At 42.1% G+C, this 27,548-nt stretch overlaps 1 protein-coding gene across 5 annotated transcripts in view; it reads right to left on the bottom strand.

Annotated features, from left to right (window-relative positions):
- The window catches only part of LOC136848578 (uncharacterized), an 85,568-nt gene extending 59,033 nt beyond the window's left edge, over positions 1 to 26,535 (bottom strand). For 2 of the 5 annotated variants that reach the window (XM_067120869.1, XM_067120868.1), the window contains exons 1-2: positions 26,381 to 26,535; positions 5,144 to 5,331 (exon numbers count right to left, since the gene is read on the bottom strand). In XM_067120869.1, the coding sequence (XP_066976970.1) occupies positions 5,144 to 5,331; positions 26,381 to 26,481 (289 nt within the window). In that variant the 5' untranslated portion in view covers positions 26,482 to 26,535. Of the gene's footprint in view, positions 1 to 3,085; positions 3,173 to 5,143; positions 5,332 to 26,024 lie in introns of those variants that run through there. The other 3 variants (XM_067120867.1, XM_067120866.1, XM_067120870.1) reach the window with 2 other exon arrangements.
- Positions 26,536 to 27,548: the final 1,013 nt, after the last annotated feature.

The raw sequence follows: 27,548 nt of genomic DNA on the forward strand, positions 1-27,548 counted from the left end.
GCTAAAGCCTCTCGCCTTCCTTCGTCTGTCGACATTCCTTCTCAGAGGGGTTGGTGAGCTTGGAAGAGGTCTCGGACTAGGAGCACGACAGGACCGAGCAATCGCACCCTCCACAACACTTACACTTTTATTTTTCTCACTAACACTTGAGTTTTTAAGATCTCTCACATTCGACCATAAATCCTCTCTGTCTCTTGCGAGGGATTCTACCCTTTGTCCAAGGGCTTGAATGGCCGTCATCATATCCTTCTTAGTTGGCTTATTATCAGTATCAGTGGGGGGATCTGGAACTACCACTACTGGGGAAGGAATAATAGGATTATTAACAAGAAGAGAATTGTCAACTCCCTGACTATCTCTCGAAGAGCGAGACCTACTACTCCCGGCTCTTCTGATCCTATCCCTTTCAAGCTTAGAAACATAGCGATAGTAATCCATCCACTCTTTCTCTGATAAACCCAAACATTCATCACATCTGTCCTTCAACTCACAACTCTTACCTCTGCAATTCACACAAATTGAGTGGGGATCTAACGCGGCTTTAGCAAGCCAGGTTTTACATCCCCTCACACACATTCTCACACTTGAAGTAGAGTCAGACATCTTGGAAAAAGGAAAATCGTAAAGAGAGATCAAAACAAGCAAGGGTCAAAGCCAACAATATCTAAAAGAGTCAGAAAATCCAAAGCAAATCCAAAAACAAGCAAAAGCCAAAGCCAAAGTGTACTTCACCAAAAACACTGCGAAAACACGGGCCAAACGAGCGAAATTCCTAACGATGCAACTGGTACGGCGGCAGGGAAGCTCTGAGGAATAGTTGGAATGGTTACAGGTACCTGGGTAGAGGGCGCACAGGTGGTACACCTGACTACCCATCGGCGATTGCCGCGAGTTTTGAAATTCTGCCGTGACGTCAGGGCTTAAGCTATATATATAACTACCAGGTAAGTCAGATGTTTAAAATCAGTCTTTTGGCAATGTTTTATGCATCGATAAACTCATGCTCTCCATAAAATACAGCCCGGCTTTGTAGATCCTCGACTTACGCAGGGGGATCCGTTCCAGCGCTGCACTGTAAGTTGATTTCCACCGTAGGTGGTGTTTCGCCATTATCGGTGCTTATGACGCCATAACTTGATGTTGCATCAAGTTACAGTGCCATAAGCACCGTAACTTGATGCAATAAGTTACAGCGCTGCAAAACACCGTTAACGGCACTGAAAAAGTGCCAAAAGATCGAATCCGCCATAAGTCGGTGATGCACTGTAGCCAGTTCTCTAATGTTCTCCCGCCAGAATTTTAAAGAGCTACTGTGACATTACCCTTCCCTCTCAGTGCACTATACGTCTAGCCCACTGTACTCTCATGACTTAATTCCTACTTCATTTTAAACAAAAAGCAATTATGGAAGTTAGTACTGAGATCAGCATAATTGCCAACAACAGGTATGCAAAATTCAGACTAGAAAGGAAATTTGTGAGTTCTGACTGAGCCTGTCATGTATTTTTTAAAATTCTATTCAAGACTTAATGACTTTTACTGATTAAAGAAAAATTTATGAAGAAAAAGACTGAAACAAGTTACACACTATTAGAAATCATAACAAACCTATGCAGTGACTGAGTCTGTAGTACTGTTTCCTATCATATGGGCTGTCAGTTATAAAACAGGTTTTGATGAAGGAAAAACTTATTTTTGGTAGCCACTGTTCATCCTCAAAGGCATTACATAATCCCCCCACAAGGGTTCCATAAGGGAGACCAACCAATTACAAGGAATTAATTCTCTTATAGTTGTCTTGGCCAGAATAGTGCTTGTTGGCATAGTGATAAAATATAAAGGACTCATGACAGGAGGGCTCTAACTTCTGTTCTACAACTACTACCTAGGTTCCACGTCTTACTTGCACAGTTGTGGCAGCAGCCTGTTCCAGCCAACTTCATTACACTCTAGTTTGTCCAAGAGTTCACTAGTCCCCAGGTTGTGCCCCGGAAATTGTGTTCGACCGCGTTTTTTTTTTTTTTTTTTACTCTCATGACATGAGCCCAGCAAGTACTTTCACTATCGAAAAATATAAAATATATATTGTGCAGTCAGGTTGTTTGGCATATTTACAATAGTTTCACATTTTAAAGGATGCTTTCACAATATATATTATTTATTAAAAATAAGAACTTTTACATTAGACAAGTACAGACTGCCACATACTGTACGGATAAAAGTGACAGCAGTTCAGTTTCAGCTGAAGCTCTGAATCTGAAAGTCAGGTTAGAGAACTTCCCATGACCCTCCTCCTTCTCTGGTTATTCGCATAATTTACCAGTATTGCTTCCAGGTACTTTGTTTTTATATCATTATGGCCCTGGTGTATCTGCAGTTTGTTTTTATATCATTATGGCCCTGGTGTATCTGCAGTAACTCATAAGGACATTTTTATCATTTAGGTTATTGTTGCACCTTTTGCATATAATCCTGTGACTTCCACATAAGTGCTTTGGTAGGAATTCAGTCAATTTGTTTAAATTTGAACAAGATGGACTTATGCCAATCACCAGCCGATATCATGAGCAGTGTTACCATAAGAAATTGTACATGAAGACTATATTCTGAAGACAGATCAGCTGACACCGAATACTGTACATTAATGATTACAAGCAAAGAGTAACAATAATAACAACAGTACATAACAAGCACACAAAAGTAACCAAAATCTCAACAATCACAAGTCTTAAAACACATTAAATATCCCATGGCAATAATATGGTGAAAATATTTATAAATCAAAGAATGTAAAAAACAGGAACTAACCATGATAAGCCCAGGAAATAAAATGGCCAACAAATCAACACTGGTAATCCTAAACAAAGTAGCAGTTATAACTAATCCAGAACTTTGTACAAGGAAAAGACCACATTTAATGAACACTGGACCATTTAAAAACACTGAAAGCACATGACTTTAGTACAAAATGGACAATAACAACTCACCAAAATAATCATAATTACAATAAGCACCAGAAACAGTACCAACAAAAGTCAACATAAAAAATGGACAAAACACGTGTCAAAATAAAAACTTAACTTACAGTTGCAAAGAAATGAAGCACACCAGCTCTTGCAGAACCATCCAAACTTCTCAAGTGATAACAAAGGAAGCTATCATACAACTGAACCTAAAAATGAACTTAAAAGTCATAGACATTCAAGCACTGAAAATGAAAAAATTACAAAAATAAGTGGTACTGAAGTACATAAAATTTACGAAAATCAGTGGTTCTTCACCCCTGAAAATTATAGAAATTTTTAAAATATGAGGTAAGTCACAAAATTCTGGGAGCACAATTGCATATTGTGCAAAAGAGGTTACGTGAAACCTGGATGCATACTCAAGGTGCAGTTAAGGGCACTCTTTTCTATTCTGTAGAGCGTCTGGGGATTGTGCGGATACACACAAGGCTACCATACAAAAAATGAGTTTGTAATAAAACTAATTCCTGGATGATGATGACAAGTGAGTCACTAGTGACAGGAGAAAATACCTGCTTACAGCAAATTAAAAAAAAAAAAAAAAAAAATGGTGAATGGACCGGCTATTCAGAAAGATACTACTTAGGTGATGGAATGCTAAACAGCGTTTAGGCCGATAGCCAAGCACTGGGACCTATGAGGTCATTCAGCTCTAGAAATGAAATTGAGAGTAGGTAGGTTTGAAAGGCGTAAAAGTAGGAAAACTTCGCAGTAGCACTATGAAATAATTGTTAGGAGAAGGTGGATAGCAAGGCGGAAGAAATAATAGGAATGGAGGTACAGGAAAAGGAATGAAAAGGGGTTGCAGCTAAGTGCCAAAGAGATGCTGCAAAGAACATTAGTAATACCTACAGTGCAACCCATGAGGTGCACTGAAGGCACTTTCCAACGGGGAAAACTAAGGTGATGAAACATCAAACTATTTAAGGCTAGTAAAGAATTCCTCATTTGACATTAAAGGTAGGCTTGTATACAAGAGCCTCAAAGTGCTTAAATAATCATGTGAATAGTGTAGTAAGCCAAACTTTTTAAGAACAAAATTGTCCAGTGTACAGGACACCAAGCACAAAAAATGACTCACTACAGACCCTTTGTAACCAATATACACACCCAGCCAGACAGAACTGAACTTCTTGTGGAGTTTCTACGAGATTGTACAGAAGTACAATAAGCCTAGTGTAAACTAAGGACATGAGAGGAGCCCCCTTTAATCTAAAGTTTCCTGTGCATATTTTACTGACTGGTTATATATGTTGATAATTGACCAATGGTAAAGGTATTGTGACTATGGTCTTGAGACTTTTGACCAAGTTATCTTGCTTCCTAAAGTATATATAGTAAAATATGAAAGGATGTAGGTCAAGTAAAAAATGTATTTCCTGAACTGAATTTATACAATAGTGTAAAACTGTTCTTTATTGATTCTAGAGTTTTACTAACAATGTGTCACAAGTTAAGGTTACGGTTTGAGTTCAGGCATAGTCAATTTCCGATTTTCTTTCATAAATGATACACATAGCTCTCCCTGATCAGATATGTAGATGTACTGAAAATGTATCACAGCTGAGCAAACATTTGTTGCTAATTCAAGGGCTAGGAGGTCACTTTAAGGCTCTTGCCTGCTTGCTTCCATCACTGTACATCATCACAACAACTGAAACACCTATCAGCTTTTGAACTGGAACCTTCAGTACCAGCCTCACCCTCCACAAGCTCCAACAGTATTGTATAATTACAGTTTGCACTTAAACCATTACAGAGAGACACTAAAAGTACAACTGTACGGTACTCATATTATATCTAAAAACTCTTGAGAGATTTATCAACAAAAATCAAACAAGGATGATTAGAAATCACCTCCAAACATAAGAGAAAAATTAATGACTGCACATTCTTAAACCTACTACAATAGGAAAAGGGGATAACAAGGAAATTATAATAAAAAATTATGTTGCACCATATTTAGAAGGCCTCTAATCTGTCACTTAAGACACTACTAAAAGGGAAGAAGAGGAAGCATAATTGAATTTTCAAGCAGATTTGCAATAAACACATATATGTTAAACCTCATTTCCCAACTTTTCAAACAATGGTCCTCATTCATAAACACCACTTACCTATTTTTTCACATAATTCATAAGCTTGACAAAGTCTGTAGTAAATGGTTCCCCTGTTGTAATATGCACTGGCAAGCTCAGTAAAATACTTTATGGCAATATTATAATCTTCCAGGGCCTCATCAAAAGTTACTTGCTTATACTTGCTGTGTCCCCTATTGTTGTAAGCAGCAGCCAGGAACTTGTTCCTGAAAAGCAGAATAAATATATCAATTTTATGATAAAATAAATTTTACATACTCTTACCAGGTAATTACATAGTTATTAGTTCGACTTAACTGCAGCAGTTCTAAATTTGAAATTCGCGGTAACACGCTACTGTTTTAGTGTAGGCAACTAGACACCCGGCCACTACCGGGGAAGAATAGGTACAACAGTGCTGAAGAGCTCAATTCGTTTGTGCCCAATGTCCATAAGAGGGGAGGTAGGAGGGCTTTGATCATGTAGCTACTTGGTAAGTATATATAAAACTTTATTTTATCATAAAAATGTAATTTTTATATAAATAACTTACCAAGTAACTACACAGCTGAATCCCACATTGACATGAGGTGGGAAGCATGGACATTTTCCATCCAAAAACACTCCATAAAGGAGACGAATTTGAAACAGAAAGGCAGCTAACATTGGTGCAATGCTTGTTGTTACCTTACCTGGTGAGAGAGCTGCAACAGGAAGATACTGCCTCTGGTTGGCGCTCAACTCAACCTGTAGTGACGCGGCAGTAAAGCCAGGAGTCGTCTCTACTTCAGTGGGAGAACCTTGCAGTCGAGGAGTACTCCGAAGACTGACAAGGCCTTACAAAACAAGTGCCCTTGCCCTGGGCACAGTACAATAAATACAACCAGAAATTCGTTTCCACACAATATTAAAACTATCACCCAACCTTTAATATTAAAAACCAACGGATGTAGGTTTAATAAGAAATGTAGGTACATGCATCCTGTAGCCATGAAAAACCAAAATCAAAATCAAATACATATAAAAAATCAAGATAAAAATGAAACAAATAAAGAAAGGAACAAAGATCATGTGATGAAGGCAAAAAGCAAGCCAACAACACATTACGAAATGTCAGCACCACGATATGAGGCATCAGCACCTAGATATAGCACAAGGAACAAGCAATGTATCTATGATGCTAGGGGATAGTGCAGATATGGAGATAAATGTAGGTTCATGCACAAAATGAATACGTATGAAGCTGGAAGATCAAATATAATGGAAAAGTTGGATTTTTTAATGTACGAATTTCTGGAAATGAAAAAAAGATCAACATATCAGAACAGGAAAGAGACATGGGAAAATCCTTATTATTACCAATATTAGATAGTGGAGATAATACGCAAACCATCATAGTGATGAACGCACAGGGTTTAGTTTCGAGTAACTCAAAAAGAAAGATAGAGTTCTTAGAAGAACTAACCCAAAATGAAAAAATAGAAATATTGAATATAGGTGAAACCTGGTATTCCCAAGAGACTGGTAATGATGACCAGATAAAGGGTTTCCAAACTTATAGATCAGATAGAAAAAATAGAAATCAAGGGGAAACCGCAATATATGGGAGATGCCAATCAAGGAAAAATCTGTGAGAAATATAGTAACACAGAATGTGAATTAATAGCGGTAGAATTTGAATCTGAAAAATTAGTGAACATTGTAATATACTAAAGAGTTTGACATAATAATTGACAAATTGGATGAAATATGTAGAAATCACAAGTACTGGACTATACTCCTATCTGGAGACTTTAACTTTCCTTTTGTAGAATGGAAAGAAGAATAGGAGACTGTGGTTGTATTTATACATATAAAAAAAGAGAGCAATAATAGCGCAGAAGATAAGAGGCAATTTGAAAAGCTATTAGATATGCTACTAGATCATAACATCCAGCAAATAAATCACCTGCCAACAAGAAAGGATAATATTTTAGACCTAGTATTTGTGAACGAGGTGAACTATGTTAAAGAAATAATAGTATATAACACGAGTATTTCGGACCAAAATGTCACAGAACTAACAGTCCATTCCAAAACACATGAAAACAGAGAAAAGCAAGAGACGAAAAAATGGGAAGGATATGGAAAATACAATTTCTATAGCAAGAATATAAATTGGTCAAAAATAAATGAAGAATTAAACAAAGAATGGGAAAACATATTTGTAAGTGATAATATACAGGTAAATACCGATATATTATATAAAATATTAGAGGAAATAGTGGAAAAATATATACCGAAGAAAAAAAGTAAACATCAGTCATGAATTCCAAGAGACAGAAGGATCTTGTTCCGGAAAATTAGAAAGTGGAAAAAAGGTCTTGCAAAAGAAAAGAATGCATGGAAAGTGATGGAACTAAAAAGTAAGATAGAAAATGCAGAACAGAAGATTATACAATCAAAAGAAAATGAAAAATGGAACCTAGAAGAAAGGACCCTACAAAATATCAAGCAAAACCCTAAAATATTTTATTCATATGCAAAAAAGATGAATAAAATAAGAGTAGAAATAGGCCCTCTAAGAATTGAAGGGCGATTAACGAATGAAAAATGATATTTTTATAATAAAATAAAGTTTGTTCATACTTACCTGGCAGATATATATATAGCTGTATTCTCCGAAGGTCCGACAGAATTTCAAATTTCGCGGCACACGCAGTGGCCGGTCAGGTGGTTAGTACACATTCCCGCCGCTGGGGCGCGGGCATCAGGAACCATTCCCATTTTCTATTCAGATTTTCTAACGCCACTGTCTAATGAGGGGAGGAGGGAGGGCAATAAGAATATATATATCTGCCAGGTAAGTATGAACAAACTTTATTTTATTATAAAAATATCATTTTGTTCATGAGACTTACCTGCCAGATATATATATAGCTGAATACCACCTTTGGAGGGGGGTAGAGACAGCTAAGAATAATGGAAAACAATTTTAGAGATAAAATATTTTGGTTCCTTACCTGATAGCATAGCTGACTGAGTGGTTACTGTCACCCTAGCCTGCTTCTGCTTTACTAGAGACCCCAGCAAGGTAGTGACCTATAAAGCTGGCGACTGCTAGATGATCTGTCAACGGGGGCGTGACCACAATGTGACTAGACCATAGATCATAATACCAGGACAAACGAGTATACCAACCACCTAACCAGCACTTTAAGATTTATGAAAAGATTGGGAAGACTGACTCCATCAATCGACCCAACAACCATAAAAAACACAACAAAACACAATTAAAAACCCCTCCTAAACAGGATTAAAGGATAGGAGCAGAGCTACCCCCTGACCCCAAGGTTGTAGCAGCAGCAACGTATGGTCCCAGAGAAAAGCAATTTTCGTATGCTACCTTGACATCTCTTAAGTAGTGTGAGGCAAACACCGATTCACTTCTCCAAAAGGTGGCACTGATAATATCACTGAGCGCCATATTTCTCTGGAACGCCATGGAGGTAGCGACTGCCCTAACTTCATGGGCGTTGACTCTCAACAACTTAAAGTTGGAGTCGTCGCAACAAGAATGTGCCTCCTTAATGACATTCCTAATGAAGAATGCTAGCGCGTTCTTCGACATGGGATTAACAGGATGTTTCACCGAACACCATAAATTGTCCGAGGGACCTCGCAGGTCCTGAGTCCTTCTAAGGCAATACCTTAGAGCTCTAACAGGACAAAGAACTCTCTCAGGATTCTGTCCAGCAAGGTCAGTCAAACCTTTAATTTCAAAAGATCTAGGCCAAGGATTAGAAGGCCTTTCATTCTTAGCCAAGAATGTAGGGGACAACGAGCAGACAGCATTGTGTCCCTTGAAGCCCACATGACGGCTGAAAGCCTGAACTTCGCTCACTCTCTTCGCCGTCGCCAGAGCAATGAGGAAGACCGTCTTTCTAGTAACATCCCTTAGAGATGCTGAATGAAGAGGCTCAAAAGGACTGGACATTAAAAACTTGAGGACAACATCCAAATTCCAAGTAGGGGGAATAGGCCGGGGAACCTTGGACGTTTCGAAAGATCTCAAGAGATCGTGAAGGTCCTTATTATTAGACAAATCCAGTCCTCTGTGTCGGAAAACAGAGGAAAGCATGCTCCGATATCCTTTGATAGTTGGGACTGCCAACTTGAGCTTTTCTCTCAAAAAGAGAAGGAAATCAGCTATTTGGCTCAAAGAGGTCGAGGAAGAGGAAAACCCCTTCTTTCTGCACCAACCTCTGAAGGTTGCCCACTTCGCTTGATACACTTTGATAGAGGAAGCTCTTCTGGCTCTAGCGATGGCCCGTGCCACTCGGCCAGAAAACCCCCTCGCTCTGACCAATTTCTCGATAGTCTGAATGCAGTCAGGTTCAGAGCGGGGAGGTTTTGATGGTATCTCGCGAAGTGGGGTTGTTTGAGCAGATCTGTTCTCATAGGTAGTGACCTGGGAACGTCCACTAACCAGAAGAGAATCTCCGAGAACCATTGGTTCGAAGGCCAAAACGGGGCGATGAGCGTCATCCTTGTTCCTTGAGAGGCCGAGAACTTGCGAAGCACTTCTCCCATTATTTTGAACGGAGGGAAGGCATAAACGTCCAGACCCGTCCAATCCCAGAGAAGAGCATCTATCGCCACTGCGCCTGGGTCTAGAACAGGGGAGCAGTAGATGGGAAGCCTCGCCGTTCTTGAGGTCGCGAAGAGATCCACGAGAGGGCGACCCCAAAGATTCCAGAGGTCTCGGCAAACCTCCTGATGAAGAGTCCACTCCGTCGGAAGAAGTTGGTGGCGCCGACTGAGCAGGTCCGCTCGAACATTCTCTACCCCTGCAACAAATCTTGTGAGGATTGTAATGTTGCGAGCTTGAGCCCAGAGGAGAATTTCCCTCGCAAGGCCGAACAGGGAACGAGAGTGTGTTCCGCCCTGTTTTTTGAGGTACGCCAATGCCGTAGTGTTGTCCGAGTTCACTTGAACAACGTGATTGGCAACTTGAGACTCGAAGAATTGGAGGGCTAGGAAGATTGCTGCCAACTCTTTGATGTTGATGTGCCAGGAAATCTGTTGCCCTTTCCAGGTTCCTGACACTTCCTTTCCCCCCAGTGTTGCTCCCCAACCCGCCAATGATGCGTCGGAAAACAACACTAGGTCGGGGCTCAGAAGCTTGAGAGAGATCCCTTTTCCCAACTTCACAGGATCGAGCCACCACTTGAGGGAGTCTTTTATGGAAGGAAGGATCCTTAATTCTTCTTCCAAGTCTTCCTTGTTCTTCCAGTTCTCCAGCAGAAAGAACTGAAGAGGTCTGAGATGTAGCCTTCCTAGAGAAACAAACTTCTCCAGCGAGGAAATGGTCCCCAGCAGACTCATCCATTCCCTCACCGAGCATGTTTCCTTCTCCAAGAAGACCGCTACTTTTTCGCAACAATGAACTTGCCTTTCTAACGACGGAGACGCTAGAAAAGCCGCTGAATTCATCTGAATCCCCAGATAAACGATGGACTGGGAGGGGATCAGTTGCGATTTCTCTACATTGATCAGAAGTCCCAGGGACTTCATGAGATCCAGAGTAAAATGAAGGTCCTCCAGACACCTTCGTGCCGAAGAAGCACGGATCAACCAATCGTCCAGGTAGAGAGAGATCCTGACTCCCGAGAGGTGCAACCACATCGCTATATTCTTCATGAGAAGAGTAAACACCCTCGGGGCTGTGCTGAGTCCAAAGCAGAGAGCCCTGAATTGATAAGTCTTGCCCCCCAAGACAAAGCGGAGATACTTCATCGAGCGCGGATGAAGCGGGACGTGGAAGTACGCATCTTGAAGGTCTAAAGACACCATCCAATCCCCGGGACGAAGAGCTCCTAAAATTGACTGAGACGTTTCCATCTTGAACTTGTCCTTCTGGACAAAGTCGTTCAGCCTGCTGACGTCCAAGACAGGTCTCCAACCTTCTGGATGTTTCGGAACCAGAAACAGTCTGTTGTAAAATCCCAGGGATTTTGTGTCTAAGACTGGCTCCACTGCTCTCTTCTCGAGCATTTGTTCGAGAAGGTCGAACAGTATCTTCTGCTTGGCAGGGTGGTACTTGGGAGATAAATCTCTGGGGGTCGAAGACAAAGGCGGAAGAGTCAGGAAAGGAATTAGGTAGCCTCTCTCTACTACTTGGAGGGACCAAGAGTCTGCCCCTCTCTCTCTCCAGGCTTGAGCAAAATGAAGAAGCCTGGCTCCTACTGGCATCTGGAGGAGAAACGAGTCACTTGCCGCCCCTCTTGGGGACGACCTTGCCTCTAGGGAAACCTCTGCCTCGAGGTGCGGGTTTAGAAAAACTTCCCGTGGAAGACCCTCCACGAAAGGGCTGCTTCTTTTTAGCCTGCTGAGGCAAAGAAGACGACGAAGAAGGCGCTGAGGGACGCTTAGAGGACCTGGAAAGGAGGTCTTGAGTGGCCTTCTCCTGAAGGCTGGAAGCGATATCCTTAACCAAGGTCTGGGGGAAGAGATGGCTAGAGAAAGGCGCGAATTGAAGGTCTCCCTTCTGAGATGGAGAAACAGACTTTGCCAAAAAGGAGCAGAACAATGCTCTCTTCTTTAAAAGAGCTGACGAAAACTGCGAAGTCAGATCTTCAGAGCCATCTCTGACGGCCTTGTCCATGCACCGCAGTACGCTGGACAGCTCCCCCAGACTAATAGAACTAGGGCTATTAGCCTTAGTGTGCAGAACGCCCAGACACCAGTCCAAAAAGTTAAAGACTTCCACCGTCTTGAAAAGTCCTTTGAGGTGGTGGTCCATTTCAGTGAGAGTCCAGGAAACCTTAGAAGAGGACAAGTGGGATCTCCTAGAGGCATCCACAAGACTAGCAAAGTCCCCTTTAGAAGTAGAGGGAACTGTCAAACCCATATCTTCCCCTGTGTCGTACCAAATTCCGGATTTACCCGACAACCGAGAAGGAGGCAAAGCAAAAGAAGTCTTCCCTTGGTTCTTTCTAGTCGACATCCAGTCTTGAACTTTCTTAAAAGCTCTCTTGGTAGAGAAGGATTTCTTCATTTTAAGAAAGCCAGGAGATTTCCTCGCCTGAGACGAAGCCAACTGCGACAGGGGGGAGCGAGGAGCTGAAGCTTGAAAGGTTTCAGGAAATAAATCCTTAAACAGACAAGTCAGAGTCTGATAATCGGAAGAAGCAGAAGGAACATGTTTCTCTTCGTCCGAGGGTTCTGACGGAAGGGGTTCTTCTTCCTCAACTGGAGGGTCAGGAGAGCAAGGAGGAAGGAGTCCGGAATCGCCGATACGCCAGCGGGACCTAACGTGCTTGGAAGTAGTGGCTACATCCTGAAGAGCCTGAACAGAAGAAACGGGAAGTTGATCATCAAGAAAAACTGCAGGCGTGGAAGCAACATTCGCAGGGTGAGAAGAGAGAACACGAGGAGAGCGAGGAGCGTCCTGGCGGGAAGCGCGCGCAGCTCCGTGAACTGACACGGAAGGAGCTTCACGATGGAGAGCGCGAGAAGCGTCCTGGGTGGAAGCGCGCCGAGACTCAAGGTGAGGCGCGCGAGAAGCGTGAGGAGCGCGCGAAGCGCTAGAAACTCGAACCTGGCGCGCATCGGGAGAGACGTCAAAATCTTCAAAGAGAGAAGGAATCTCTTTAAAACCTTCCTTAGGCGCAAGACGAGAAGCTTCAGGAGAAGCAGCAGACGAAGACGACGAAGCGGGAGAGTGGGAAGGCCTAGACTTCTTCACAGGCAGATGCAAATCTTTACGACGCGGCCTGGCCTTTCTACGATCCATAAGAGAATCCAGCTGCTGTTGCATGCCTAACAAAATCTGGCAAGTAGGGGACACAGCTCTCTTAGAAGACGGACTGAATTTGCGAGAAGGCGAGCGGTGAGAAGTCTTCTTCTTTCCCAATGGGGAAAGCGCTCCCGTCTTAGCGCGAGCAGCGTCAACCTCCGTGAACGAAACTTCTTCCGTTGAGGACTTCCTCGAAACTTTCAGGGGACGAGCGTGAAACGTCTAGAGGAAGAGGACGTGGCGTCCTCTCCTCTCAGGCTTCTCTTGAGGGGTCGAGAGTCCAACCGGCGCTCCAACCCCGACAAGGGGGAGGACGTGTCGGAGGACGAGAAGCATTCCTTATGGATGCGTGCCCGAGCACGATCCCTGGCAGCCTGGGTGGAGTCAACAGGACCTGCCGAAGGGACGCCAGATCGGAGGGGAGTCCCCGTAACCTTCATGCGACTTTCAACATGCCCTCTCCCGGGTCTTGGGAGTTCGGCAGAGGTCCAGGCCTAGAAGCATTATAGGGTCGATCTGACGCCCCCTCCACAACACTAGGGGGATTAACACACACTACACTTTGCGCTTGCAGGGCATTCACTTTTCAAGAGCGCGAATAGACTCAAGAACGAGAGTCAGAGCATTACTTTCTGCAACAACCTCAGGGCCCGAAGGCAACACTAAAGGGTTAGGACTACAAGCTACAGGGTTACTAACGTGAGAAATCCCTGACCGACCGTCCACAGAAACACTCCTGGAGGAAGACGACCTCACCCTATCACGCTCCAATTTACGCATATAGGATTCGTACTTCTTCCATTCTCCCTCAGATAATCCCTCACATTCATTGCAACGATTGTCCACAGAACATTCCATACCCCTACATTTCATACATAAAGTGTGAGGGTCTACCGAAGCCTTCGATAGCCTCACCTTACAACCACCCAAGCTACAAACACGATAGCTAGAGGAAGACATTATATAAAGAAAAGTCAAAGGCAAAATTCAAAAACGGTCCAGAAAAGCGTATGCCAAGCCACAGATCCAAGTCGATACCAAAAACAACCAAAATACTCAAGTGACAAAATATTGAAATCCAAAAAGCGGAGGAACTGACAACAGGTGTTGACAGTCCGGCGACAGAGAAAATCTGAATAGAAAATGGGAATGGTTCCTGATGCCCGCGCCCCAGCGGCGGGAATGTGTACTAACCACCTGACCGGCCACTGCGTGTGCCGCGAAATTTGAAATTCTGTCGGACCTTCAGAGAATACAGCTATATATATATCTGGCAGGTAAGTCTCATGAACAAAAAAGGAAACATGTAACATATTAGCAGAAAGATATGAGTGAATTTACACCTAGAATTGACAATGAAGATAATGATACAGAAATAAGAGATGAAAATATAGAATACTTACCAGATATAGATATTACAGAAGCCAATATTGTGCAGGCTATTAATGAAATTAAAAATGGATCAGCAGCAGGACCAGATGGCATACCTGCCATATTGTTAAAGAAAGTGGTTCATTCAATCGCAAAGCTGCTAGCAATATTATTAAGACAAAGTATAGATACAGGCAAAATTTATGATGAGCATAAATTAGCATATATTACTCCTACTTTCAAAAGTGGTTCAAGACTAGAGGCAAGCAATTATAGGCCTGTGAGTCTGACATCTCATATTATGAAAGATTATGAAAGGGTAGTGAAAAAAAATATAATGAAACATTTAATGAAAAATAGATTGTTCAATATAGGACAACATGGTTTTGTACCTGGAAAAAGCACACAAACCCAACTGTTAGTCCACCATGAAAGCATATATAAAAATATGATAAATGAAAAAGATACAGATGTGGTTTACCTAGACTTTGCAAAAGCTTTTGACAAGGTAGATCATAATATATTAGCGAAAAAAATTAGAAAACATAACATTGTTGACAAAGTAAGAAGATGGATAAAAGAATTTTTGCAAAACAGAAAACAGATAGTGATTGCAAACGATGAGAAATCGGATGAAGCTACAGTAATATCCGGTGTACCACAAGGTACGGTGTTAGCTGTTGCTGTTTGTGATTATGATTGCAGACATAGACAGTAATGTTAAGGACTCAGTAGTAAGAAGTTTCGCAGATGACACAAGAATAAGTAGAGAAATTGCTTGTGATGAAGATAGGAACTCGCTACAAAGAGACCTAAACAAAATATATAAATGGGCAGAGATAAATAGGATGGTATTTAACTGATAAATTTGAATCAATGAACTATGGTGATAAAGTAGGAATGCTATAAGCATATAAAGGACCTAATAATGAAACAATCACAAACAAGGAAGCAGTTAAAGACCTTGGTGTGATGTTGAATAGGAGTATGTTATGCAATGACCAAATAGCAATTCTATTGGCAAAATGCAAAGCAAAAATGGGAATGTTGTTCCGGCACTTCAAAACAAGAAAAGCTGAACACATGATTATGCTTTATAAAACGTTCGCACGTAGTCCACTTGAATATTGCAATATAATATGGTACCCACACTACCAAAAGGATATCGCACAAATAGTGTACAAAGGTCATTTACAGCTAGAATAGAAGTTAAGGACCTTGACCACTGGGAAAGACTACAATTCTTAAATTTATATAGTCTTGAAAGGAGAAGAGAACGCTACATGGTAATCCAAGCATGGAAACAGTTAGAAGGAATTACCGAAAACATCACAGAGCTAAAAATATCAAAAAGAGCAAGCAGAGGTAGATTAATAGTGCCAAAAACTATACCAGGAACAATAAGGAAAGCACACAGGACATTAATCCACCACGCACCAGCATCAATAATGCAGCGTCTATTCAATGCGCTACCAGCTCATCTGAGGAACATAACAGGAGTGAGCGTAGATGTGTTTAAGAATAAGCTCGACAAATATCTAAGATACATCCCAGACCATCCAAGACTGGAAGATGCAAAATATACCGGAAGATGCGTTAGCAAGTCTCTGGAATTCTCTGGTAGACATCAAAGGTGCCTCACACTGAGGGACCTGGGGCAACCCGAACGAACTGTAAGGTCTGTAAGGTAAGGTAAGGTAAGGTCTGGTACACGGCACCACCAGGCATCCAAGAACTCGGCATCCTTTAACAAGGCAAGGAGATAGAGGATTGGAAGGTATATCCCATATCCTTCTTCCCTCAATGCCATGCCAGCCACAGCCAACAGGCCTAACATACTGCAATTATTACAGACTGTCTCCATGTTGCGCACACAATGGGAGGCCAACACTGATTTTGACTTCCAGTAAGTTGACTGGAGAATCGTGGAGAGCGACAAGTTCTTCTTAAAAGCCGACAAAGTGGCAGCTGCTCTAATCTCATGAGCATTTACTTTAAAAACTGAGAGATCATCTTCTTGAATCTTCAAGTGTGACTCGGAAATAACACTTTAAAAAGAAGGCCAAGGCATTCTTAGATAATAGTTGTGAGGGGGTTTTTTACCGAACACACAGATTCTGGGAGGGACCTCGAACACACAGATTCTGGGAGGGACCTCTAATCCTTTTGGTCCTACCCAAGTAGTACTTAAGAGCTCTAACTGGGCAAAGAGTTCTCTCCTGGTTTGCTGCCCAAGAATATCTAACAGGCTCTTGATCGTAAACGAACAAGGCCAAGGGTTGGACTGGGTTTCAATCTTTGCCAGGAATCCAAGTGTGAATGAGTAGACTACATCTCCTTGCAAAATACCCACTCGCTTACTGAAGGCGTGTAATTCGCTGATCCTCTTTGTGGTAGCTAAAGCCACTAAAAACAGTTTCTGGTTAAATTTCTTAGCGATAATGCATGAACAAACTCAAATGTAGGGCCAGAGAGCCATTTGAGGACAACTTCTAGATTCCAGGCAACTGACGTAGACTTCTCTTGCTTGGCAATATGTAGGGACTTAATTAGATTGCTTATGTCTTGACTTGCAGACAAATCAAGACCTCTATGTATAAACACAGAGCTTAGCATAGATCTATAACCTCTGATTCTAGAGGTAGCCATGCCTCAAGAGGACCTCAGAAATATTAAAAAATCAGCTATCTTTGCTACAGAGGTTTTAGAAGACGATACGCCGTGTCTTTGGCACCAGTTATGAATGATAGTCCACTTCGCCTGGTAGACATTAGCAGAACACTGACGTCTGCACTTGGCGATTGCTTCTGCAGCTTTTCTTGAAAAGCCCTTCGGTCTGACAAGCTCCCCGACAGTCTGAAGCCTGTCAGATTGAGAGCGGACAAACCTAGATGGAAGCAATGGAAGTGAGGCTGCTTTAGAAGGCTTCTCTTCTGAGGAAGAAGTCTGGGGAAGTCTATTAAGAGACTTAGAAGGTCTGGGAACCACTCCTTCTGTGGCCAAACGGAGCTATAAGTGTCATAGACACGGTGTAGGTTATGAACTTGTTTAGGACTTCCCTCACCATGCTGAACAGTGGGAAGGCATAGGCATCTAAGTCCAACTAGTCCTGGAGCATGGCATCTGTCGCCCATGCCCAAGGGTCTGGGGCTGGAGAACAGTAGACGGGGAGGCGATGATTCCTCAAAGTCGCAAACAGGTCTACAGACGGTTTTCCCCACCGTTTCCACAGGCCGGTGCACACCTGTGGATTCAGTGTCCATTCCGTCAGAAGGTTCTATTTGCAGCAACTTAACTCGTCCACCAGAAGGTTTAACTTTCCCTGGATGAAGTGAGTTATCATCTTGGTATGGTTGATCTCTGCCCAAAGAATAAGATCCCTGACCGCTTTGTAAAAGAAGGAATGAGTCCCTCTCCGATTTCTGATGTAGGCCACTGCAGTCGTGTTGTCTGAGTGCGCTGTGATTGTCTTGCGCAAGCCTCTGTTGCAAAATGCTGAAGGGCCAAGTGAATCGTTTTCAATTCCCTTACATTTATATGCAATTTCTTCTCATCTGACAACCACTCCCTGGATATTTCCATGTCGTTCAAAAGCGCCAGCCAACTCAGATCCGACGCGTCTGGGTACAATGTTAGGTCAGGGTTCAGCGGGTGCAATGACTTTCCTACTGAGAACCTCTCCTCTGCAAGCCACCACCAAAGATCCTCCTTGATCTCGGGAGTGATGCGGAACATGAAGGTGTCTGGGAGAGTTTTCCTCTGCCAACTAGCCCACAGGAAGAATTGTAGGACTCTTGTCTGTAACCTTCCTAAAGGCACGAACTTCTCGACGGACGAGAGAGTACCCAACAGACTCATCCACTCGTTGGCTGTGCACAATGGGTGAGAAATGAACTTTCTGACTTTCTTCAGGCAGTCTTGAATCCTTTTGTGGGACGGAAAAGCCCAAAAAGTCAGAGCATCTATCCTCATCCCCAAACAGAGGATTGACTGTGTCAGAGTAAATTGGGATTTCTGAACATTGATTAAATGACCCAACTCTTGGGCCAGTAGTAGTCTTTTGAAGGTCCTCCATGCATCTTTTCTTCAATGGGGAGCGTAGTAGCCAATCGTCCAGATATAAAAAGACGTTGATCCCCATGAGATGGAGCCATCTCACTACAAGGGCGAGAACACAGATGAATACTTGTGGAGCTGTAGAGAGGCCGAATGAGAGAGCCCTGAACTGAAGGACCATGTCCTGGAATACAAACTGCAGATACTTCCTCAAGTCCGGATGTACTGGGACATGGAAGTATGCATCCTCCATGTTGACTGTTACCATCCAGTCTCCCTGATGAATGGCTGACAGGACTGAATGGTTCATTTCCAGTTTGAACCTGGTGGTCTGCACAACAAAATTCAGTGCACTGACATCTAGGACTGCTCTCCAACCTCCTGACACCTTCGGGACGACAGACGGTTGTAAAACCCCTCTGTGCTTACGTCTTCAACCAACTCCACAGCTCTTTTCCTAAGTAGCAACGATATTTCTTCCTTCAGGGCCTAAAACCTCTCTGAGCCTTCCAAGTAGGGTGTTAAACTTATGGGCAAGGATGTCAAAGGAGGTTTATCCCTGAACAGAATGGCATAGCCCTCTTGTAGGACTTTTACTACCCAGGATTCTGCGTTCATGGCTTCCCATTTGTCCCAATATTGGAGAAGCCTAGCTCGTACAGCGACAAGGAGGACCAGAACCTCACTTGTGAGAGGCCGGATTGGAGGACGACCTCTTGGTTGGCTGGACTGATCGCAGATTCAAGTGCAGGCAGGACTGGAATTTGGTGTTTCAGCCTCAAAACGGCTGCTATTGCAACGGAGAGGCAGTTATCATACTGAACAAGACCAAAGTACCACGGGTTGGTTCCTTGGCACACCTTGTTGACTGCAACAAAAGGTACTGTATCGACATCTTCTGTAAGTCCGACGCGATCTGTTCTATTGTTCTTGGGAATAAAGCTGACCAATCTAAAGACACAACCAGGAGAGCCAGTCTTTGAGAGAGCGCAACACCTTTGGAGTTAAAGGTATGCCATAGTTGGCTTTTCTTAAGAACCCCCATGGAGAATAAGGCAGCCAGCTCCTGATAGTCATCCCTAATGGCCTTATCCGCGCACAAGAGTGCTCCCAGCCAGTCTGCAGCAAAGTCATTTTGAAGTGAACTACAGTCTTCTATTTTCTTGCCCAACGCTCTGATTGTCCAGTCTAGGAAGCTGAAAACTTCGAAGACTTTAAAAACATCTTTCACAAAACGGTCAAATTCTGAAGATGTGAACATAATCTTACCGGAGTTAAGAGCCAATCTCCACGTTGTGTCCACAAGGCTGGGGAAGTCCCCTTGGGAGGAGGCAGACTCTCCCAGCATAGGTGCTTCCCCAATGGAGTAGGACAAGTACCTCCTTGGCGACAGGCAGGAGGGAGGTGCAGTGAAAACCACTTTACCCAGCTCCCTTTCCTGCTAACCAACTGTCAATGCCTGCTAATGCCTTCCTAGAAGAAGAGAGGGCCATCTTTGGTGGTCTGGAGGCCTCTACTGGCTGTCTCATCATGAAGGCTGAACCAAGTGATGACAGGGCTCTTGGAGAGAAGAAAGTTGGATAGCAGAAGAGGAAGCACTTCAAGAGGGCCGAATACGTTGACGTAGGATGATCTTGATCAACAGTTTCTACGTCAGCTTCCTCATTTGATGTAATGGGAGAAGGAGCTAAGTCCGCCTGATCCTGCGTAGCAGCAAGTTGCTTTTGAAAAGCCCAAGGATGTTATCCACCTGTCATTGATAGGTCCCAACAAAGGACCCTGACAGCAGGCACTGGCGCCTAACGTTTGGCTTCTGGTGCCAAGCATACTGAAGGCGAGAATTCTGGCACATCATGCAGGAGGGAAGAGGACTGTGCTCTTGTTCCCTGGGAATCTTATGTGGGAGAGGGGAAGCGCACTCAGCGGAAGAAGCATGCCTTTTCAATGGCCTTGACACTTGAAAATCGTTTACACCCCGTCCGCACTGGTGTCCGAATCACTAGATGACAGAGCATGCACATCCGTATGAACACCTTTCCAATGGTGATTCACTGAGTCCCAGGTTCGAACAACAGGCTCGGTTGAGGGGGCAACTACCCGTGGGCAAAATCCACCAATCTCCCTTGGGCTTCCAGCTTGCTTCCTCCCAGGTTTTGGGGGAGTCTAACACTGACCTTTGTCTAGGAGCATTGGTGGGACAAGTCATCACCTCCTCCAGTTGCACTGCACTGGCACCAACACTAATTACGCTTACCTGATCTATAAGGACTTTAACCGAAGACCTGATTTGGGCTACGGTACTGACAAGCAGACCAAACTTTTGGTCAATTCTAGCTTCTAGACTGGCAATGGCATTAGGTTTGGAAGAATGGGAGCCAAGTAATGGCGTCCAAGGAAAAGTCGGAGGGTTGGTGATCGGGAGAACACAGGTAGAGGTGTAGAAGGCACAGGTTGAGAAGCAATATCCGATTTCTGAGTAGAAACCTGACTAGCTAAACCTTTAGCCTCAGCTCTAGCAGCCGCCTTTCTCTGTCTGTCTCTTTGAAGTCTATCTAGATGTGCTTACAAAACTTTCCCTGATACCAGTCTTTGCATTCGTCACATTCAAGTTTAAATGAGCAAATTTTCCTTCTACAATGGCAACACAAAGTGTGCAAGTCATGCTTAGCAGAAGTAAGTCTGGTATTACAGCCTTTGCTGTAATACCTAATACCAGACACGCTAGAATCTGACACACTAAGTCACAAGTCTGAATAATAAACTAGCAAAGCTAATAAATAACTCACTGCCAACACAAATGAATACTTCACCAGAGCCGAAAGATACAACCATCCGGCAAAATTCAATTCAGAGCTGCTCAACCAACCATGAACAGTTGTTGACCAGCAGAAACGAATTGGACTCTTCAGCACTGTTGTACCTATTCTTCCCCAGTAGTGGGCGGGGTCTAGTTACCTACATTAGAACAATAGCACATTACCGTGAATTTAAAATTTAGAACTGCTGTGGTTAAGTGAAACTAATAGCTATGTAGTTACTTGGTAAGTTACTTATATAAAACTATAATGTAATAATTTATGCAAGACACTTTATATATTTATTACATCCATTGTTTTCTTCTTATTTACCAGTCTTTAAACCTGAGACTCCTGGAGGACCAAATTTCAGTTACAGCTTACTACTTGAGAATTTGCCGATAATTTGTTGTATCGCTCACTGTAAATTTATGTCATATTTATACTGGTTTTGGTCTCACTTTGGAAGCTGAATAATTGAACGTTGTTTTAATCTGATAATGAATGAAAAACAAAAATGTGAAAATGACACAACATAGCTTGCTGTGAATGACAGTTTCTTTAGTTTTCAAGCAATTATTACTACTGAGCGAAGTTGATTAGCTCTCACATGCCTGGCCTCTATTTTTCATAAATATATCTACAAGGCAGAGCATTTAATTTTCTACATATGACATCATTTGACATCATCAGAATCTAAAGGGATCAAAGAGTTAACAGGCACAGGAAAAGTACTCTATGCTTGCCCTACCGTTTACATTCAAAGATACTACAATATTTATGGAGCAATACTGTAAATACCTGTAGAATAAAAAGATAAGATGTGCTATAATGTCAAAACAGCAATGTATTTAATATACTCTGTAACAGGCCCCAAAAAGATGGAAAATTATATAAGAAAAATTCTGACTCAATCAAGTGTAATCATAATCAAGTTTGAGGATAATGCTGCCATGAACCAGATAAAAATTACAAAGGCTATAATATAGCAAAATTTTTCAAGTTATTTGTACTTAGGTATACATACTGAAGCATTTTAAGTATTCCCGTTTAAACTTGGTATCAAGGTAGGTGGGCGAGTGCAGGGAACACCCCACACTTGCCATCACCAAACCCTTTTTCCTTCAGCATCAAGGACTGAGTAGAGTACAGTAGCTGAAGCGGGATTATGATAAAACGTCATGGTTTGTATACCTAGGTTAAATACAAATTACTTTGAAAATCTGTGATTTGTCCAAAAAGAACAAAATACATCACATTTTATATAGGAGGTTCATTTCTTAGATGGGAAATTAATCTCTCAACTGACTGGAAAGTTGAATCTCCATCAGAAAATGTTATATTTTCAGTCGCATAGTCCAAAATGATCTGGCATAAGGATGCCAGATTAAGAGAGCCCAAAAGAGATAACTCCACCACCTCAAGAAAAAGAAGAGCAAAGGAAGTCATGACTTATGAGAAGAAACTCAAGGTAGAGTGCCTGATTAGGTAGCTCACCTGCAACAAGGATTGGTCCAGCACTTACTCGGCCTGACTAATGCCTCATGCAGAGGAAAAGAAAGAAGGGTGAAAGTAACCAGTCACTTAGCTATTCAACCTACAGCCTTATGTCCTCTCTCTAACTTATGCAAGATGCTTTTCACCCAGGAGAAAATTAGATGAGTACACAAGTCCTAGAGCGACGGTATCCAGCGACTTCTGGGTAGCATGAGGTGGTGGTCCAGTATCCCCAAAAACCTTTCCATTTCTCCAAAATGCCTAAGATAGGCCACTGCCCTCACTTAGTGACCTCTAACCTGAACTATACAGCTGTACTCTTTACCACATGAGGGGTAAGCCAGTTTAAATCCGTCACAAAGCCAGAAAGAATGGGGGTTCCCGGGCAACCTTCTCTTCCTTTGTATGCCTGCAGGTACTAACAAGGAGGTGCCAACACCCCAGCTAAAGAGGTTAGGTCCATCTTAGGTACTGCACAGGCCAAACCATGCAAAAAAGCACCTTGTCCAGATCACCACTAGCATAGTAGAAGAGGGAGGAACACAAATTTCTCAAATCTCCCATCAAGCACTGATGGGTTCATTGTTTTTGCCACAAATATCAGACAAAAGAGAATGACTACCCCCAAACCTTTCTTATCAGATGAGACAGGAAAGACCATGTAACTTGCCAACACAAGAAAGACTGCATTGAGTGTGAGATCTTGGTCAGAGGCCTCCCACAAGGACTCAAATGATGCCTGAGTTGGACAGCAGTTAGGATGAAGGTCAAGTCACACTCTGGAGGCCTAAGCTTCTGCGGAGGTCAAAGAAGCTCCTCATGAGCATAAGCTAGATAATTACTCCAATTTTGTTAGCGGAAGACTAACAAACAGCTATATTTCAACTTGTGAAACAATTGCCCTAACTGCTTATTCCCATTCTAAGTCATTATTCTTGTGAACAGAGCCGAATAGGCTAGGGCTAATTAACTTTAAAATATTTCCCTCCTACATCCAGCAATTCAAGATAAATGCACCCATTGTGTCCTATTGCCACACTATTTTGTCAAGCACAGCTAAGATATTCTAGGCTACGAAACCAATTATCAGATTCCAGGTTTGACTAGCCTATGAACTTTTCACACAAAGCCTACAAATACTTGGCTAATTTAAATTAAACAATATGAACTATCATTTATTCTGATTAACTTATAATTGATAAGTGCTTAGCAATGCAGTTTTATGTGACAATAATCTCCTCCAGTCATCTTGCTGAAGGCTAACCTAGGCTATGAAACCTATTATAGTGCTCTTGGCTCAAAATAGGTTATACAGGCATCTACTCACTTAGGCAGTGTTAAGTAGGCAGCTTGTTTTTGTTTTCCCACAAAAATGCTGGTTTTCTTCTTGATTCCCTCACAGCCTAATACGGTGCATAAATCCTGTTTAACCACAGCATTAGTGTTCATAATATCATAAAAGCACAAGAAAACACCATCGGTGGCTACTTACAGCAATTCCCAGCCCGAGAAGAACCCTAAAAGAGTTCAGAGGTCTGGTTAAACAAATCATTTATAACTAACTACTTACAGCAATGGTATCTCTCATAATTGTGTTAAAAGAAACATTCTAAGGCACACTTTTTAGTACAGTATGTAATACTGCACAATCATATTAAGAGTATATTTTACTTTAAACCTTCACTCAAATTTGGAGTTTTGTTTATTGAGATTTTAAGTTTTCTTAGCAAGTGAAATTCATGCTCATATCCTTCACAAATTTACTGTTACCAAAATTTTACTGACTGAATGTTGTTACCAACTTGGATTTTTTCCAAGCTGTTTGTTTATGTTAACATTGTCATGACAGTGGAGCTCTTAATTAGATTCTGTCTTGCCGGAATGCATTATGAGTTAGGATGGGTTATGCTACATGTCTGTTAAGTCTCTTTCACTCGGAATTGAGTGCCTGGGAAAATGCTGAAACACGATTGGTTTCTATATTATATGTTTCACTTACAGCCTAGCTTCTGTAGATTTCAGAAATCTGGCATTGCTTGAAAAAGCAAGCTTCAGTTTGTAGTTGTGGCACCTTTGTTGTGTGTGTTCTTGCCATGTGGTTTGCTTTGGCTGAATTGCTAAAATTCCTCCTCCTCACACAGACGCTCCTAATTACCTTCGGGAACATATTTTACCTAATTCTTTGCAGTGTCCCAAGTGCTTTTCCTCCATAAATTATTGGGAAGAACAAAACTTACAGTATTACAGCGCTACAGTAAAACTTACAAAGACAAAGCAAAGACAGCAATTTTGTTTCACAGTCAGTTATTTCACAAGTACCTTCATCGAAGGTTCTTGCCTTTCACCATGGAAGTTAATTCTGTTTGTGAAGCACTGGATAACCTTCGACAGTCTGACACCCAGCTACCTTCAACATGAAGGGGAGAGTGATCCTGACAAGTCTGAGGACATCAGTCCTACTGCAAGTTCTAATTCCGATTAGAGTAAGTTTGTGGAATGTGTTCAAACTAATATCATGCACTTGGATAGGGTTAGGTTAGGAAGCCTTGTCATTTGCAGTATAGGTTAGGTAGTGGGCCTAGCCTAGGGCTACGTGACAAACTGGCAGCCCTAGGTTGGGTTGAGATGTCCAGGGGGGGGGTGTGAAGCCCCCTGGCTAGGTTAGGACTTGGCCCCCTAGGTTAGGTTGGGTAGGTCTGGATAAGGACCCAGTATCCCAAGTTAGGTTGTTAATTATCCCACTACACATGATTAACTGTCCCATTATATACAACCCGATTCATAGGCTAATCCCATTACATATGATTAATCACCCCATTACATTCAATTAATTATACTAAGTGATTAAATATCCAATGAAATTAATTAGTAACCCATATGATTACCACATTGCACACGATCAATTACCCTACTAGCCTATGTATGACTAAGTATCCCATTACATAAAATTAATAATCCCATTACATACAATTATCTCATTTCATCAGATTACGTATCGCATAAGACACGAGTATCTCATCTGTACAAGCGACTAATGATTCCATTTCATACAATTCTCTCATTACATAGGCCTACGATTAATTATCCCAGTAGATACGATTAATTATACCATATACCTCCAAAATATGAGGAACCTCAGTGAGAATCCATACTTTTAGGGTCAGGTCAAGAGTTGACGCAATAAACAATAAACATCAATTTACGTGCAAAATGGGGGCCGTGCTTAGTACCATCCCCTGGTGGGGGGGGGGGGTTAAAGTAAAAACCTGAACAGAAGCCTGTAAATATCATAAACACAAAGAAAAGGCATAAACATATACAAACGCAAAAGGCGGTAAATATTCCTGTCGCCGACGGGCAGAAACGTGGCCGCGGTTCCAGTAGACTTCAGTTTTTCCTAAAATCTATTAGATATACTTACCCCTCGGGCGACTGGGCACATATTTCGGTGAGCTTTGGTATTATTGTATCGTAGAGTTCTTCCGCTTCCTTAAACTTTCCTTCTGCGTATAGTGTGGCTGCAGATTTTTCACTCCGGCCGAGTAGTTCTTTCGCGTCTTGCGGCGCATCCATACTTGAAGACGTTTCAGAAGCGACTGTCAACTACGGGCTTAGTAAGGGGCTGCAAAGGCAACGTTTCACGTTTATAAAACACGATGGCGTGACGTCACGTGCGTATCCGTCTGTCTCTCAGCAACTGCAGAACAACGTCCTGAAACATTCCTTTGACCTTATATAGAAAAGACGATACGTACTTGCACCGTACATAGCACGTACCTTTGTTCAACAGCTGAGACCAGACGTCGGCAGAAGAAGAAGACGACGTAGACCGGATTCCATTTACCAAATTCCCAAGTTATGTCGTAACATGTTGACATAAGTTCGGGTTATGAGCGGTGGGCCGGTGGCCTTACCAAAGAACAAAATATTAATTTTCAAGTGCTGTTACGCGGAAACATTTCTATTATATTTTTACATCCTTGTTAAAATATTCATATTTTTGCATCCTTGTTAAAATCTGGCTAAACAGCAGACAGCAGTGGCCCCAAAGTGAAGATGAACATATTAGTTCTCTGGCAACACGTTTAGATCTTTTCGCGGGATTCCAGTTTGGTCCTGATCATATCCAACACCGCCTATATAGTTTACCTCGGAGTAAAATGAGCATGATTAACTAATCCCAAGAAGTTATATTCTACAAAGTATTCTTACAACGAATTATTTATTTATTTACGTTGCTGTAAAACGACAGATATCAATATTTGGCATTTACATATAAGACGTGCGTGGCAAACTGTAAACAGGAAACGAGGTAGCCTATTACTTTACTGTTTACTCGGGATCACATTCTGTACAGACATGCGTGACAAACTGTAAACAGGAAACGAGGTATTACAAGCAAAAGTGTTTTTCTTACTGTACTCGGGATCACAGTCTGTACCAACATGCAGACGCATTAATTAGTGCCTGCAGCGTTATATAGTATAACATTAACGCCGCAGGCATTAATTAATCTTGATTTATGATAGTATTATTCTAGGACCAAATTTTTACTCTAATAACTTTAAGACATTAACTGGCGTAGTAGTTTTAGCAACCTACTATGCCTATTGCAAAAATGATGTACAGTATTAATCTTTTGTGACCAAAACATGCATCGTGTTCTGATGTACCATGGGTCACATTTTTTCCCTTCATTGTGTCACCATTTTGAACGTGCGGGATGGCAAGAAAGCCAACTTGGACCATGACCCACACCAGTTGGTGTTCAGTTTTATTATTTCTTTTGAAGACATAGGAATATGGTAATTCTGTATGAATAAAGAAAAAGACAAGGCATACTTCACGTCTCTCCCTCTTTACAAGAACTTTAATAAAATTTAAGATTTTCCGTTAACAAAATAATTCATCAGTATCCTGTTGGTCGATTTTAAATTGTTCATAA

This window comes from Macrobrachium rosenbergii, chromosome 19 (assembly GCF_040412425.1).
Source record: "Macrobrachium rosenbergii isolate ZJJX-2024 chromosome 19, ASM4041242v1, whole genome shotgun sequence".
Classification (NCBI taxonomy): domain Eukaryota; kingdom Metazoa; phylum Arthropoda; class Malacostraca; order Decapoda; family Palaemonidae; genus Macrobrachium; species Macrobrachium rosenbergii.